We start from the raw sequence: 16338 nt of genomic DNA on the forward strand, positions 1-16338 counted from the left end.
TTTCGATATACACCATATTCATGTGATTAATTGTCTAACTTCCAGAATTATAGAAATTTTCAAAAATACATTCAAGTTACTTAAAAAACAAGCTTCTATGTGAATTATGTTTATGAGAATATTTACCTGATCAAATTCAACTTTAGGATATAAGCCTGCTACTCCAAATCCACCCTACTAAAAGGATGAAAATTCATCTTTTCTGTCCATAGCATATTGAAAAAAGGCAATAACTCTTGCCTATTAACTCCTCTTGCTGTCATCAGTTGTTGCTATAGTTTTTAAGATGAGCAAATTACCAACAAGGATGCTCACATGGTGGGAGGGCTTTTAAGTAAATCGATTGGGTAAGTATTCTTGGAGAAATATAATTACTTGAAAATTCACTTTCTCCTTCAAATATGTTGACTTGATCATTGCACTGACATTAGGTATCCTTGAAGGGAAAAAAGGCTGGATACCTTATGTGAACAATAACCTCTTCTCCTAACTGGAAAGCAACACAACCAGTGGTCATATATCTGGTTAAAAAGAGGCATGATTACTGATTCTTCTTACTGACACAATTTCAAATGGGTCTGGTGGTCATCTGGACCACAGCAGCAAGACCCACCAGATTCAGAGTTTGTCTCTGCAAATCAAAATCTGAGATAAAAACTCAAAAAGGTTGACTCTGTATGCCAGCAAACAGTTACTATCACGTCTTGGATAGAAATGTTGTGTCCAAAAGCAAGGCTCACAGAGATCACTCTAATTTCAAAACAGCAGAAATCTTCATAAGGTGATTCTGATCTTTTGAGACTTCTGAGTATGCCGAGCATATAAATCACTCTGAGTATGCCAAGCATATAAATCACTTTTATTTACATTTGGTGCTGATCTCTTTTGATGAAAAGTTCTTTGTTGTTATTGAAGACTGTAGTTGGCTTTCTTTCATGAAGGGATGTTGTTGCTGTTGTTGTAGGGTTTAATGCCATTTTTCAGCACACAATAGGCTATACATGGCGGCCAGTATTAATGGTGGAGGAAGAACCCGGAAAAACCCTGGAAAGAACCACCGACCCACAAGAAGCTACTGGCAAGCTTTCTCACATATCCACATAGGCTAAATCCAAGACTCGAACCCACACAGACAGAGGTGAGATGGCAGTGATCCGTAACGGAGAGCACTTTAGACCACTCGGCCACTCGGGGTCCCCATTCATGAAGGGTACATGTGTTATTGAAGTTACTGCTAAAAGACAGCTTTGGAGGACCAAACAAATGTCCACATCTTATTGTAGAGCCAACATCAAACAACTGTAGAACATTGGTACAGACTGAATATTTTTTTGCATTTGCTTAGTATTTATACAGAACAATTGGTGTTTCAAAGGTAATAAGTTTTCTCTTAAGTTTCAGCAAAACGATCTTTTCTGTGTACATTGTATATACAAAAGAAATTAGCCATTTGTTGGTTGATTGTAGCAGTTACTGTTCCTGCCTTCAAAAGTTCATCAATTGTAGCTAGTCCCAGTAGCATGACTATTGGATAGACCAACAAGTAGATCTCTTTTTTCTCTCTTTTTTTTATAAAACATTTCTGGTAGTAGAGTGATGCTGCCTTCATGCATATATCACAAATTTAAAAAAAGACCAACAGGTGTTCTGTTGAGACAAGGATTACTTTACTACACAGAGTTAGTGTTCTGAAGAATTTAATTATATGAGTGAAAAGAAGTAGAATTTTACTTACCATCCACATACAAAGATCAGTCTAAATAAATATATTAATTACTAGCGAGCAGAGTGGCTAATAGACTGACACTATTTTATATGTACAATCCATTACAAGGTAGTGCCTTTAACGGTTGCTACCAGAAATGTTCACACACAAATAAAATGTGGAGATCACACAACATACAGTACTCAGGCCAGATGTCAGTATATTAAGTGGACCATGATATAAAGTTGCACTGTTAAGATGGTTTGTCAAAAATGAACAATGAATTAGTTTATGTACCAATAAATAAATTTCGTTGCATTTTACATCAAGTTTGTGACTTCCTTTCATGGTACCTCTGAATTTCATTACTCCAAACCCAAGATTCAATATACAAGTTCAAATGGTCAACAATGTCACAAAAAAACTCCCCAGATGGTATATTATGTCAACAGCAAGGAAAATAAATTGCAATTTTGCAACATTGGTGAAGCAAGTGTCATCTCTGAATAAACTCTTTACATATTATTTTTTGTATTTTAAGAAGAAACAAGCTTGTACGTGTACAAGAAAAATACATGTATATGAATTTGCATGAGCCTTGCCACAACTGCCTTATATTAGAATTCATACACTATCTCATCCCCAAAATGATAATAACCTTTTTACATGTTACTTTTCATATTTTTATGAAAGAAAATAATTTTTTGCGTGTATGAGAAAAATACATGTATATCAAATTTCAGAAGCCATGCCAAAATCATGTTATATCCAAATTTGTGTAATAACAGAGCATGCTACAGTGGGGTCACACAGTATATGAACATGGCAACAGACTTCATCATTAAAAGAGGTACCTTGATCAAGTATAAAAAAGAGTTCAAAGTTCAAAGATACTCAACACAGTTCAAATGCACCACTTCATGAAATTACCAAAATATTGTAAGGACACCAACTTGAGCTCCAAAGAGAAGTGACTAACTATTTACCTTCAAAAGATAAAAAAAAATCATACCCATGCGTACTAAAACGTTTAATTTTCTGAACAAATAATGGAAACTATTTGTTTTCTTTTCTTTTTAAGTACAGCACAAATGCATCTGAGATAAGCGGATAAAAAGAGGCTGAGTATAAGTGACTGAACTATTATGTATGTTTTGACAAAGCAAACAAATATACATCAAACATTGATTACCTTCTACAGGTGTAGAGTCCATGCTGCATGCCACAGAGACATAATTCCCTGATGTACACTGTCCCACGCTGTAAATACACTGATCGAAGTTAATCTCTGTTCCCTGGCACTTCACATTTATAATGACGATAGGATTATACTTTGTCATTGTGGTACCAAGTGCAGAACAGCACTGAGCTTTGCCATTTTTGTGACCAAGTGTTTTACATACAACCTCTGCCTCCTTGTCTCCAAATCCTTGGTCACACACCGAGACCCATTGCTTATCACGTAGTACCTGCAACTGACCATAGCTAGGGGAGGTAAATCCAGAAAGACGCACTGTAAGAGAACAAACATGGCTCCAGTAATGTTCTAGTGGCAATTCTTGTAATCCTGAATGAAATATACATGATCTATTTGAATTCCATAATGAATACCGTAACAACATACTCACTGATAGCCATGCCAGATATACTATACTTGATACACATACTGGATTGAGAAATGTAATTGAGGGATAGACTGCATAGTTCAAAAGCAGTTCTGCACCTCAGACTAGCTAACGCATTTTATTTTTTGCATTACTACCCAATCAAGCTTGAAGTTAACTTTTACCTTAAAACAACAATTCTGAGTTAAACATCTTGGCTTTTAAATAATTGATTCATAATGCCTATAGTCTTTGTCATTTTTCTTCTTCCCTTTTTGTTTTCAATTATTTTATTAGTTATGTACTACCATAATCGGAAATCTTAAAAAGGACTGAAATGATCAAAGAAATCCCAGATTATCAGGCTTCAGCATGATGGGTGATATAAATTTATAACTGAGTTTTTTAAAGTCGTATATATTTATATGATCAAGTTTTGAAAATGAGGCGAATTTATAAAAAGAGGTGACAAAGAGTGAATTTAATCTACTAAACTTTGATTCTGGAGCAAGTCTGGTAAAAAATAAAAATAAAATTTTCTTTTCCTATGTTAATATTGGATATATTTCATCCTGTAATAGCAAAAACTATGTTTTAAATTGTGGCTTTGCCACTCATTAAATTATCATGTTTTTGGTACCACGGAATGAAATATATGTGATATTATATTAACAAAGGAAAAAAAATATCCTCTATTTTCTTGTAAACATGTGGAGCTAAAATAATAACTGAAAGAAAAATAAATAGTATTTTGTTTTTTCTTTTATCTTTTAATGGAACTATCCCAAACCAAAATGCATGCTTACCACAAGCTTGCTGCAAGCTTACAACAAGCTAGCTGAGGTTGCACAAGCTAGTAAGGGCACTCGCACAAGCTTGCAAAATGAATTTTTTCAAGTCTGCAAGCTTGCAAAGTTTAAAGGCTTGCAAAAGGAGTTTTTCCAAGTCTGCAAGCTTGCAAAATCTAAAATACTTGATGTAAACTTGCAATATTCACCCATAAAAGTTTAAAGCTGGCAGTTCTGCATGAGATCAGTACTTCCTTAAATGTTGAAGAATATATGCTGGACTAGGTCATGCTCAGTATAAGAAACTACACTGTCAAATTAAAAGACATTACTGGTAATCTAGTTTTTATTTATAGCATCTGATAATGTGATTGAGTTACATAATATACATTTTCAGTGTTGCAAAATGCTAAGAACTTGAATTACTTGTACTTAGCTGATACATAAATAAAACATATTATTCCAACATTTCCCTATGTTTAAATTAACTTATAAACATTATTAATATATTTCAAAATAAACTGAATTATCTTGACCAAGGCAAAATACGAAATGTTACTTTTTCTACAAATGTCTTTTTCTAATTTTCAAATTTTACAAATATTATAATTTAGTTTTTTTGCATAAAGAAATTTTTTTAAGTGATTATGTACTCATTTAGATATGCAATCATTTTGTCAGGGAATGGAAGGCTGGATAAAAAATTCCATTTAGTTAAATCCTGTAAAATAGATAGTAATTGCTGATTGCAAAGTTATTTATAGACTAATGTAATACAGCAAATTTTTATGTCTGGTACTTGTAAATGCTATTTACCAACAATGTATGCACCATTGAATATAGTCTCTGTAAATCTTGTAATATTAAATTCTGGAATTATGTTTTTGAAAGAATCGTTGTCTATTTGTTTCAATGACAATCTGCTGCCAGGAGAAAAAAAATAATTGTCAATTATTTACATACTAATTAAAAATTAAGAAATATATACAATTTTTGTTTTTCTTTGAGAGAGAGAGATGCATCCCATTCTGCCAACATTCTATAAAGAATTTAGCTTTGTGAATTTTGCTTGTTTAAAAAGAAGTAAAAGATGAAATGTGGTTTTCTGCAACAGAGACTTAAATCCATGTTGAGGCATTAAAGGCGGTTACTTCCCCCTTTTTACATTCAGCAGACTGGTTTATGAACTCTAAATATATACACAATATATTTGAGTCATAAGAACACAAAACAACCATTGTAGCATCGCGTTCAAAATTAGGCGCAATTTTTAAGGTTGAACCATCACAATTTAGCTTATTAATTCGGGAAATTTCATTGTCTGCAGAACCAATATATGTGTAGTAACCAATCCTATAACCTGAGAGACAATTTGAAATCAGAGTTAAAAAAAAGAGTGTGTTGTATTTTGTCAGTTTTCGGGACTGTAGATTGGCAGTGGTGTTGTTTCACTTTTATTATTTAAATACGTCAAAAAATGACTTTGTAATGTTGCTTCACCCAATAATTGAGATGACAACTCTGCAGATCATTATTATTTATTGCTGCACTTACCAAACTGCAGTAATCGATGCAATGCCGTCAATTATCGACAATAGGGTTACGAGATTATAAAATTACATGCACGCTTGTTAATCTCATTTCTGTTATTCTTAGGGTCTTTTTTTCCTCTCGCATATCAAATTCAACAATTGTTCTGAGGTTGTTACATTTAATTCTTTCCATCCTCAAAGGAGAGGGCAGTTATTTTATTTCAAAATGTCTTAAAGTATCTAATCAGTTTCATCGGATTTTTTGTGCCTAAAGCTCTTGAGTACCATTCATTTGACATGTGTCATAGCCCTTTCAAAATGGATGGTAAAACTAAAATCTAGGAGCTCAATAAAGGATGATCTTGAATAACACTTACTCATATTTCTTGGTCTTGATAAGTAATTTCGGAATGTTGAACTAAAAATGAAATGCTTTTGCCAAAGAGGTAAATACTCAGTTTTCTTCCTGGTTACATAGTACATGTTGCTGTAATCCATTTCAGTGGATGATACCTGAATCATACCAGAAGCAGAGGAGGCTGCAGAATTTTAATCTGAGGATTATGTTTATAAGAGATGGTTCAGAGTAATTCAAATGGAAAACATTTTTGTTTTTCACCTAATAGTTTATCATTTGACAGATGAGAGAGGGAACCTAACCATTTGACAGCATCTTTCCCCAAATTGATTTCTACATGATTGATTTCTACATTGATTTCCTCACACAAATCCCATTCAAATGATTTGATGGCTTCATTCTTTTCTTTCAGTAAGACCTCATACTAATTAATGTTCACCAAATATTAACATTTTCATTTTAATATTTTATATTACATACTTTTCGCACATCATGGGCTAGAAAAATGGAGGTATGTGACCATGTATAGAATAATTTAATCGATGCCATATCAGTTCTTCTGATGCAGCTAGCTAGGTCAGCTTTGCAAACTTGCGCAAGCTTGTAATTAGTAAGCTTGTAATTGGTAAGCTTGAGCAAGCTTGTAATTGGTAAGCTTGTGCAAGCTTGTAATTGGTAAGCTTGCACAGTCTCAAATCTAAGCTTGTGCAAGGTTATATTGCAAGCTTGCTGCAATCTTAAAAATAAGCTTGCAAGTTTGGTTTGGAAAAGTGATTTCATCCAACTTGCAAAGCTTCCCTTGCAGAACATACAAATAAAAAAGGCAAAATTATTACAGATGTCTTCATGTGCAGATGAGATTAAGAAATGGCTGGCCACAGTATGAAGTAAGATTAGATGGGCAATTCTATATGGGCATAACAAATATTGTAAGAATTCTGTTGATGGGCTACCATAATACTGGGTTTGGAGTACCACATAAATTCAGGTAGTAAAGTGAGCTGCCAAACGAAATTGTAATTTTTCTATAAAAATGTAATAAAAAAAAGTATGCAAAGGAGAACAATTATGGATGGTTCATGACAGTAAAGAAAGCAAGTCCTTAAATTCAAAGAGCATGTTCAATGTCTATTCTGGGCTACTGCATTAAAGCTGGGCTATGAGATTCTTGTCAAGTAGTCTGCAAGCTGGATTACTGAATTTAAACTGGGCTATGCGATTCCATTTCTGTAGCCTGCCAGGCAACTGAATTTAAGATGAGATTTACGGTTCTTCCACTGTAGCCTACCAGGCTAGGTTACTGAATTTAAACTGGGCTAATATATTCTTTTGATGCCTGCCAGACTACTGAATTTAAGCTGAGATTTACAATCCTTTCCTGTAGCCAACCAGGCTACTGAATTTAAGTTCAGATTTTAGATTCTTTCACTGCAGCCTGCCAAGCTACTCAGGTTACCAAATTTAATCTAGGCAAATATATTCTATTCCTGAAACCTGCAAGGCACTGAGCTACTAAACTAGACAATGAAATTCTTTTCCAGTGTAGTTTGCCTGGCAACTACCTGATTTTAAGATGTTTAAAAGCCTATTCATATCAATACAACTAAACATAATTCATCTGATTTTTATGCTAAAATAATTTTAAAAAATGGATTCTGGCATTATATTGCAAGACTCACCATGAGCATAACATTTGACAGCCAGGTCATATCGATGTGATAAACAAGATTCAGTCGGTTTATCTCCAAAGCCTGACAGTGGACAATCAACAATGGATGTCTCATTTCCTTTGCACTTCATAAAGTTTATAGCCACCTGTCCATTTAGGCTGCCAAAATGATGGTACCGAATTCTCGTTCCATATTTAAAATTGTTCATGCGACACAAGACTGTGGCCTCATCATCAGTCATTGTTTGTCCACAAACGCTGCCCCAGACACCTCCAATCCTGATCTCCACTAAACCTTCCCCTGGAATGTTTCCTCCATTTACCCTTACTTCAAGTTTGCTGTCCTCTGTAAAAGCAAAAAGCAAGTTCTATAAAACTCTACTTTTATTCCTGAATGATATTCACTCTGAAATTGGAAAGGGTTCCCATTGATGACAAAATACACAGCAAACTGAAAAGTTTCAAGAGACATTTTGGTTCTCATTGTGAAAAATTTGTTCTTCTTCAGAGCTGTTCAACTTTTTCCATCAGGGAACTGACAAACATGCAGATTATTTCATTTTTTTTAATTCTGCATATCATTTATGTTTCTATAAAAAAGTCCAGAAAAAAACCCTATCTTACCAGTTCTTATAATCAGTACTAATGATCTGGCAAAAATCTAGTTTATGTGCCTTGAGAGGGAAACTCACTTCACCTGCTGAAATAACTTGTTCAGTTAGAAACCATTAGGACATGTTAAAAATGATGTGTATACTAAATAAGTTTCTGTAGAATTCTATACTTGTTTCTGTGAAAGGCACTGTTATGACACAAATAACGTGCTTAAACTGAAAAGATGAAATCCCTGACAGGGTAAATTAGGGGCTAAATTTTAGGAATACAGAATTATTGTACCAAACTTCCAGTTTAATACAGCCATTGTATTCGAATGAATGCTAGTACTCTCAGGATGAACTAAACTGACTCTTTTTCTATTTTTACTTACAACCATAATTCCAAATTTAGAACAACCTGGCAAAACTTTAAATTGGAAAATTTTCCAATATAAAATGAACACTATATGAGATCATATGTGCAATTATACAAGTCTAATCTGGGAAATGCTTAGGGTATACAAAGATTTTCCATGGACTACTGCACAAAAATGGCATCTAGTTCAGAGAGTAATTTCCAATTTCTGGGATTGTCCCAGTAAATTTGCGAAACCAATGACATTATAAAGCATGCTGTACAACTGGAACATCCCAGCGTGCAGTTCAAACATGGATGCAACAGCTGCCATCATTGTTTCTCTTAAATGTGGCATAATTCTACCAAGCTTTGCATTTCCATGTTATCAATTGTGAACAGAATGACTAATATAATTTTATTTTACAATGGTGTTCCCTCTATCCCACCAGCCAGCCAGCCAGTCAGCCATTTTGCCATCCAACTTTAGCCAGCCCAACCAGCCAACCAGACAGTCAACCACCCAGTTTGGTTAATTGTTTATGTTTCCAAAATGCAAATTGGACTCACTGATGACAAGGGATGGATCTGAATTGCAAACTACACCCCTACTTATAGATGATTCAAAGAGGAACTGACTTTTAATTGCCCTGAAAGAGGGGGGATGCATCTTATAGTCAAGTTGACTTTTAAGTGAGTAAATAAAATATATGAAACATACAATATAGCTCACATACATAATTATCATGGAAAAACACCAGTACAAGTCCATTTACCACAAACTTACAATATCTGCCTCAAAACTTGAACACAAAATCTTAACACTGATATCAAACTAAAAAAAAAACTGCCAGCGAATGGAAACGTGTTGTTTAGCCATATATTGTATGGATGAGAATATGATTTCCAGTTTGAAAATAAATATTTAAAACTTCATGATTAAAGTGAATTATGCACATTTTTATCAAATTACTTACCCTCCTTCATATAACAGAAAGCTGCAGCATGACTGTCAAAAGAACATTTCTTTAGTTTTCCCCACTTTAGCGGACCACATTCCTCCAGATGTTTCTCTGTACCATTACATGATATACCACTCACCCAGTGAACCTTTTTAGTTGAAGTCAAATGACTTGTCACTCTTTCTGCAGATCTGTTTAAAAAAAGATTGAGTTCTGATTGACATGAAAATAAACTTATATACACAAAAAATGCCATTTTATTCAGTTCCATGTAGGACTGCTAATGTCAAATTTGGTTAACTTCTGCTGACTAGTTCTAGCGTGAGAAGTAGTTAAAAGTTTTTTTATATCCAACTTGCAAGGCATTCTATCCATACTACTTTGTCAGACTGGTTGAATTCTGTTCATGGGTTTTTGAGAAATTGTTTAAGCATGCACGTGAACCTACCACAAAGTAGGATTTTTCTCATGAGATTGGGGGTGTCTCCACTCAAGTAAAAAAATTTTTTTTTAACATTTTGGCTCCAGCATAGTATATTTATGGTATAATACTGCATGTGATCATGCCACCATAAACTGAATTAAACAGATATACAATTTAGTTGCTAATTTTACCCTTTGATCCTGTCTGCAGGGTCCACCGGGTTCATTTTTGAAGTTTGTTTTGAGGTGGATTATATTCTGTGTGAGCAGAAGTAACTGAGAAAGGATTAAAGACATGAATGGATTATGGTTTGGTTACCAAAGACCACAATCAGCATAAAACAATAAACGTTAATTCTCTCCACAAGGTATGTTCTACTTTTGTGCTTAGCATTGTTGAGATGGAATCTGAACAAGGTTATCTCCCAATGCCAGAATACCAAAATCCAAGCAACCAAAATAACAAACAAAATTCATGGAAGGCTGGAAACAAGAATTTTATTGGTTGCAATCAAATTCTTAGGGACATGAATATGTATTCTCAGAGATTTTAAAATCTGTTACAGTGGCAAGTTCAAACATGGAAACTGAACAAAATGTTCTCAAGAAAACATAAAAATAATAATAAATATAATAATAAAAATAATAATACTAAATAAATATGAATAAGAATCATATGACATCACTGTCATGACTGACCTCATGTAGAACATGACCCGCGACTACAATTTTTAGGCAAAATATGCATTTGACACTGCTACAAATGAACGCATAAACAAACCCTGATATAAACATCACTGACCATGATTTAATCCTTTAATCCAGATTAGATACATGTCACTACCTGTAGTCTCTAATGCTTAGGATGAATGAGGTCTTTTTCTTTGTCTATAAAACTAGCAAGTGATATTTGATTTCAGGATTTGATTGTCATCTTTAAAGAGTGGAGTTAACAATGATAATGATGAAAACAAAGGTGTCTGCAAATCAGGCTTAAAGTTACAAAGGGTGTGATGGTATAATGTATGAGTTAGTGCTTTATGTGGCATGTCAGGAGGAGTAGTAATAAAAATAAAATTTTATGATGGTCACCATGTTCATTTAAAGCCAACCTTAAAAACTGTTCTAGTGAAATTCCATGTTGATCTGATCGTCCAAACAGAAGGAGAAACCATAACAATATTTTCAATATGGCCACTAGGGAGGCCATATCTTAGTAGACTTGGAACTATTATCATTTAGAACCAACAAAACATCATAAGAATTGGATGTCAAATCAGCAACATTTTTATTTAGACTCCAAACGACTCAATAAAATCTCTTTTAATGAAAACCCCATGTTGATAGGAGCAGTAGTAATAATATTTTGAAGATGGCCCTTGTGGTGGCCATATTGAAGTCCACATGTCATCATTTCATTTAGGACCAACTAGACCATAAGATGAATGTGTGTGAAAAGTTTCATAACAATCCTCTAAGTATTTTAGAAGGAGCAACAATAACAAACTTTGCAAATGAATGCATATATGATGAACAACAGACCATATCCCAGAAGCTCTTCTGCTCTATGACCATGAGTACAGCTAAAATAAAGTAGTCATTTAACAAAGACTACAATTACTAATTTGAATTACCCTAGCGATTACATGCTTGCACTAACAGCTGGACATGTGAAGGATGGATGATAGATGTTGCACAACAAACTTCTTGTCTATTATTAAGACAGATAAAAATTTCAAAATAAGTTGCTTTCACAATATTCTGTCTTACACTGCATTCATCTGCAAGACAAAAGGGATATAACTCTAACAAAACCATCAGGAATTTGTCCATATTGATATGAATATTTACAGATGAAGAGAATAAAATGTTGAAAGTTTCATGTTCATCCACTGAAACTGTGAGACTGCAGTCAAACCTATCCAAACAGTCACCCGAAAAAAAATGTCATCTGGTCACAACAGCAATTCTAATTTCCCACTTCAAATTTCCTTCACACTGGGCATCACTATTAGATATCGCAATATGAACCACGATGATATCCATCTTATGAAATCAACCATGTTAGACTGAGGCACCTTATTTAACACTGACCAAATACCTAACTACTGATAGCATTAAAATTTTAATACAAGACTGATATAAGGTTTACTACCATTCACTAGAATTTCAGGAGTTCAAATATGCAAGGGACCAATCAAATCAGTTTGATGGATCTACTGTATGGGTCAATGAAGCTTAATGTAATTATAAACATTGTCAATTCCTTAAGAAACGCTGAAGCAATATTAAGTGTTTGAGTTAAACTAGTTCAAACTGAGAAAATACCGTATATTTCAAGTGAGTCATTCATGTGATACAAGCCATTTCTTTAAAGCATGGTATCTTATGACCCAGAAATTTCTTCTCTCAAGTGTTTACTTGAATTATTATAACTTTTTCTATACTGCAGCCTTAAAAACTATCATGACTGTAATATATTTAGCCAACACAATCTTTTTAAAAAAGAAACTTGTTTAGTAAAACTACAGTAATATGATTATGTATATGTTTGTTTCTTTCTTTACTTATGTATGCCTACCTGTCTATCTTCATGCATGTTATTTTTTACTCACCTATATGAAAATCCTCCAGAGTACCCCAGCTGTTTACATGTGACATTAGCATCTCTTGCATCAAAACCTTCAGAGCAAACATATCCCCACTGGTTATACCATTTCAGCATAACGAGACCAAAGTTGTTATTACTTAGCTGGACATCAAACTCTGTAAATAAATTATTATTTCCAGCATACTTATTTATACAAAATTAAACTTAATACAGAACATTATAAATTATTTAGTTTGCCATTGATTTTTTTCTTGTGTTAACAACCTAAGTATTGCAAGCTAAACTGCTTGCCAATGCTGACAAACAGAAGTGGTCTCCTTTTGGATAGAGGAACTAACACCAAATCCTTTCACTTCCTATGCTACTACTGGAGCAGGTGTGTATGCTCTTCCAGTTAAGTAACTGCTGGAAGGGCTTGGGAGGGTGTGGCCATATTATGACTGTGTAGGAGTTAGCAAAGAAACACATGTAATAATAAAATTAACTTATTCAAGTATGTTACCTGATCATAACACATTAGGAGGATAGGTAAGTGGACAAAGTTACATCCCTTTAAAATGAAACTGGCCCTGTCTCTGGTATCCTAATATAAGTGAAACAGCTTCAGGTTGTGTGAAATATGGGTTTGGGGTAGCACATGGTTTAGTTGCAGATGTGGCTTGGATAAAACATTTCACTCCTAATAATCCAGTGGAAGTAGACTACAGAGCCATTTCAGATGAAAGAACTCTATCATGGTACAAGCTAGAGGATGTTTTCTCTGACCTCTGTCCCAAAATTTGGATGACGTTAGATAGGAAGAAGCTGTGTTCAAATGCTATAATAGGGATGACCACTTTATGAGCCAATATGCACAAACTTCTTCATTTAGCTCGTTAGAAGGTGAACAGATAAATTCATCATACCCAATACAATGAAGCCTGAGCTGAAATATCTCCCTATTTGGACTTGTACAGTTCAAATTTATGTACCATTTCAGAATCGTGATGGGGTCCTGAAGATGTCCTTAGGGTCCAATAAAGATAGGTTTCATGATAAAGGACTGATATTCATAAGCTAAAGTATGTTACTGACATGAAAGCATGGAACATCATAATGTAAAGTGATCCATTGCAGAAATGCAGATGGTTATAGCTGACATACATTTTATGTATCTCACCGATCCTGCTGCAAAAGCTTGAATTACTGGGAAGTTGGTTTTTTATGAAAGGTGATTTAAAGAGATCTAACTATAGTTTGAAAGTTCCCTTATTCAACCAAATCTGAACCTAATAAAGATTTGATCTTCAGACTCTGGTCCAAAGCTTTTGGTCAAGGCAAGTCATAGTTTGCCAGAAAACTGGAGAGATTTTATTCTGGCTTATATACCCCCTTCTTTGAGGTTGGAGTGTCTCAAAAATTGTAGAATGGCAACCCATCACTGTGACAGGAAGCTTTTAAAGAAAAATTAGTTTCTGTTCACAACACTGGGAGAAAACTCCCCCTTTTTCCTCATATGCTTTCAAACTGATAGACATCCTTGCTTGACAATTCTTTCCACCACATGTTCTGAGAACCATTTCCTTTTCAAGTGCTTGCTTGACATAAACCAGGCATGCAGTTTCAGAATCGTTGGGTTCCTGATAGAAGAGATGCATTTAAGGTAGCTTCAACAGGCTGGGGAAAAAGGCAGGATTTCCTTGGAAAGCTCTGCTGCAAATTGAATAGATCACTGATCCATTCTTTTTCCAACAAAACCTGAGGGGAATAATCAGAATCAGAAGGCAATCCAATTCCCTTGCTTTTTGGCAAATTAGAGGGATTGGAAGAGAAGTGTATGCACAAAAACCAGTAAAGTTCAGAGAAAGAGAATCACATATGCAGGCTTTTTGGATGTGAAATGGGAGAAATAAGTACATAAGCTTTTCATTCCACTTCATTGCAAACAGATTCATAAGGAGTTGACACCAACAGGCACAGCTTTGAGTGAAGACTGAGGGGTGAGTGGACCATTTAGTATGAAATGGCTGATTGTGCCAGGACAGAGTCCACTAGGTCACTGAACCAGCCCAGGATGGGATGGGCTTGGATGTGGATTTTTCGACAATGACAAGACCTGAGAAAACATAAAGCAGAACACACAGATCTGGGGACTTTATTCCCCAATGTCTTCTAATAAAATTCTTGACAATAGAGTAGTCAGGTACTACGAGACAGACCTTTCTAGTCATTCACTATGGCCTTCATAACAGGAGAATAATCAGCAATCTGAAGGGAAGAAGCCCTGATGACTTCTTGAACAGAGAGAAAGAGATGGTCACCTCAGCCTGCCATGCTGGCATGTGTGCAAAGTATAATCTCTGATGGTTAATATGTCAAAAGGATGTATCCCAAAAAGTGAGGTCACTTGGTCCCATTCACAAAGCTTTGTCAGCCACTGGGATAGAAGAATCGTCTGCAGTGGCATCATGAACATGTAGCCCAGGAAGTGAAGACCTGCTGCGAAATTGAGGAAACCAAATACTAAACTTCAATTCTCTGAGCAAAGGAAGACACTTCTGAGATGATTTTCAAAGACTGGTTGTAAAGAATATAGGCTCAGTTCAAACAGGCTTCTGAACTCCTTACCCAATTAGGTAAAATGCTGGGGTGTAATGAGATCAAATTTGTCCTTCTTGACAAGGAATCTGAGGAAAAGAAAGCAAAACAAAAGATTTCATGTCTATATATAAAAGATAACTCACTTGATTCTTTTAGGCAGTTATAAGTCATGGATGTCAATTTGGTTCAGAGATGCAACATGACATGGTCTTTAGCTTTTGGTAACATCCGAGCACTGATACTAAGACAAAAGGGAGTGCTCTGAACTAGTATACCATGTCTCTAGAAACCATTTTAAATTTCCAAGGAATTTCTGGAAATACTTGTAGACTGTGGAGGTAGGCATTTTGCAGATCTAAACTGACTGGAAATTCTGCCTCCAGAATGGTGTTGTGAACTGATCTTCTGGTTTCCATCCAGAATGGTGTTGTGAACTGATCTTCTGGTTTCCATCCAGAATGGTGTTGTGAACTGATCTTCTGGCTTCCATCCAGAATGATGTTGTGAACTGATCTTCTGGTTTCCATCCTGTATCATACTGCCCAAATGAACCGGCTGAGAGAATTTAGATTTATGACCAGATAAAAGTTGGCCAATGGCACCGGCTGAGAGAATTTAGATTTATGACCAGATAAAAGTTGGCCAATGGCATTTGGGGCAAAGAACAGTCTGGAGCAAAATCTGTTAGTTTACACTGTGAACATTGGCTATTATGGGTATCTTATGACACCTATAGTAAAGAAGCATTTGACAATAGGGAGATTCATCATCCAAGGGTCATTGGAGAAAAGTCGTTTCTATTCCATAACAGCAAAATGCTGGAATCTGCCTCCCTTCTGTGAAGACTGAAGTATGGCATAATTTCCTACAATTTAAGGGTGTCAGGGAAAGAAACTGGGTCAAAAATGATCACTGACTCCCCATGTCTTAACATCTGTGGCCCTTGAAGTTTTCAACGAAAGGAAAGGGATTTCTTGATAGTTTGTTTACATGTTTGTGCCCTGAATTGTGGGGGGACTTCCTGGTTTTCCATTCTCTCTTCAAGACGGAGGTCTAAGTTTTAGACTTCTACTATCTGGCCTTGAAAGAAAAAACTGGAAGAATGAGGTTACAATCTGAAGCATGAATGTGGTGATCTTTCAGGAATATGTACAT

General features: G+C 35.1%; 1 protein-coding gene across 1 annotated transcript in view; it reads right to left on the reverse strand.

Annotated features, from left to right (window-relative positions):
• LOC149801503 (scavenger receptor cysteine-rich domain-containing protein DMBT1-like) overlaps positions 1–16338 on the reverse strand; it is a 230825-nt gene that overhangs the window by 103234 nt on the left and 111253 nt on the right. The window contains exons 16-19 of the mRNA XM_089955679.1: positions 12608–12758; positions 9585–9760; positions 7667–8002; positions 2898–3218 (exon numbers count right to left, since the gene is read on the reverse strand). Of these exons, the coding sequence (XP_089811805.1) occupies positions 2898–3218; positions 7667–8002; positions 9585–9760; positions 12608–12758 (984 nt within the window). The remainder of the gene's footprint in view (positions 1–2897; positions 3219–7666; positions 8003–9584; positions 9761–12607; positions 12759–16338) is intronic.

This window comes from Sinohyriopsis cumingii, chromosome 4 (assembly GCF_028554795.1).
Source record: "Sinohyriopsis cumingii isolate HCF-2022 chromosome 4, ASM2855479v2, whole genome shotgun sequence".
NCBI classification, from domain to species: domain Eukaryota; kingdom Metazoa; phylum Mollusca; class Bivalvia; order Unionida; family Unionidae; genus Sinohyriopsis; species Sinohyriopsis cumingii.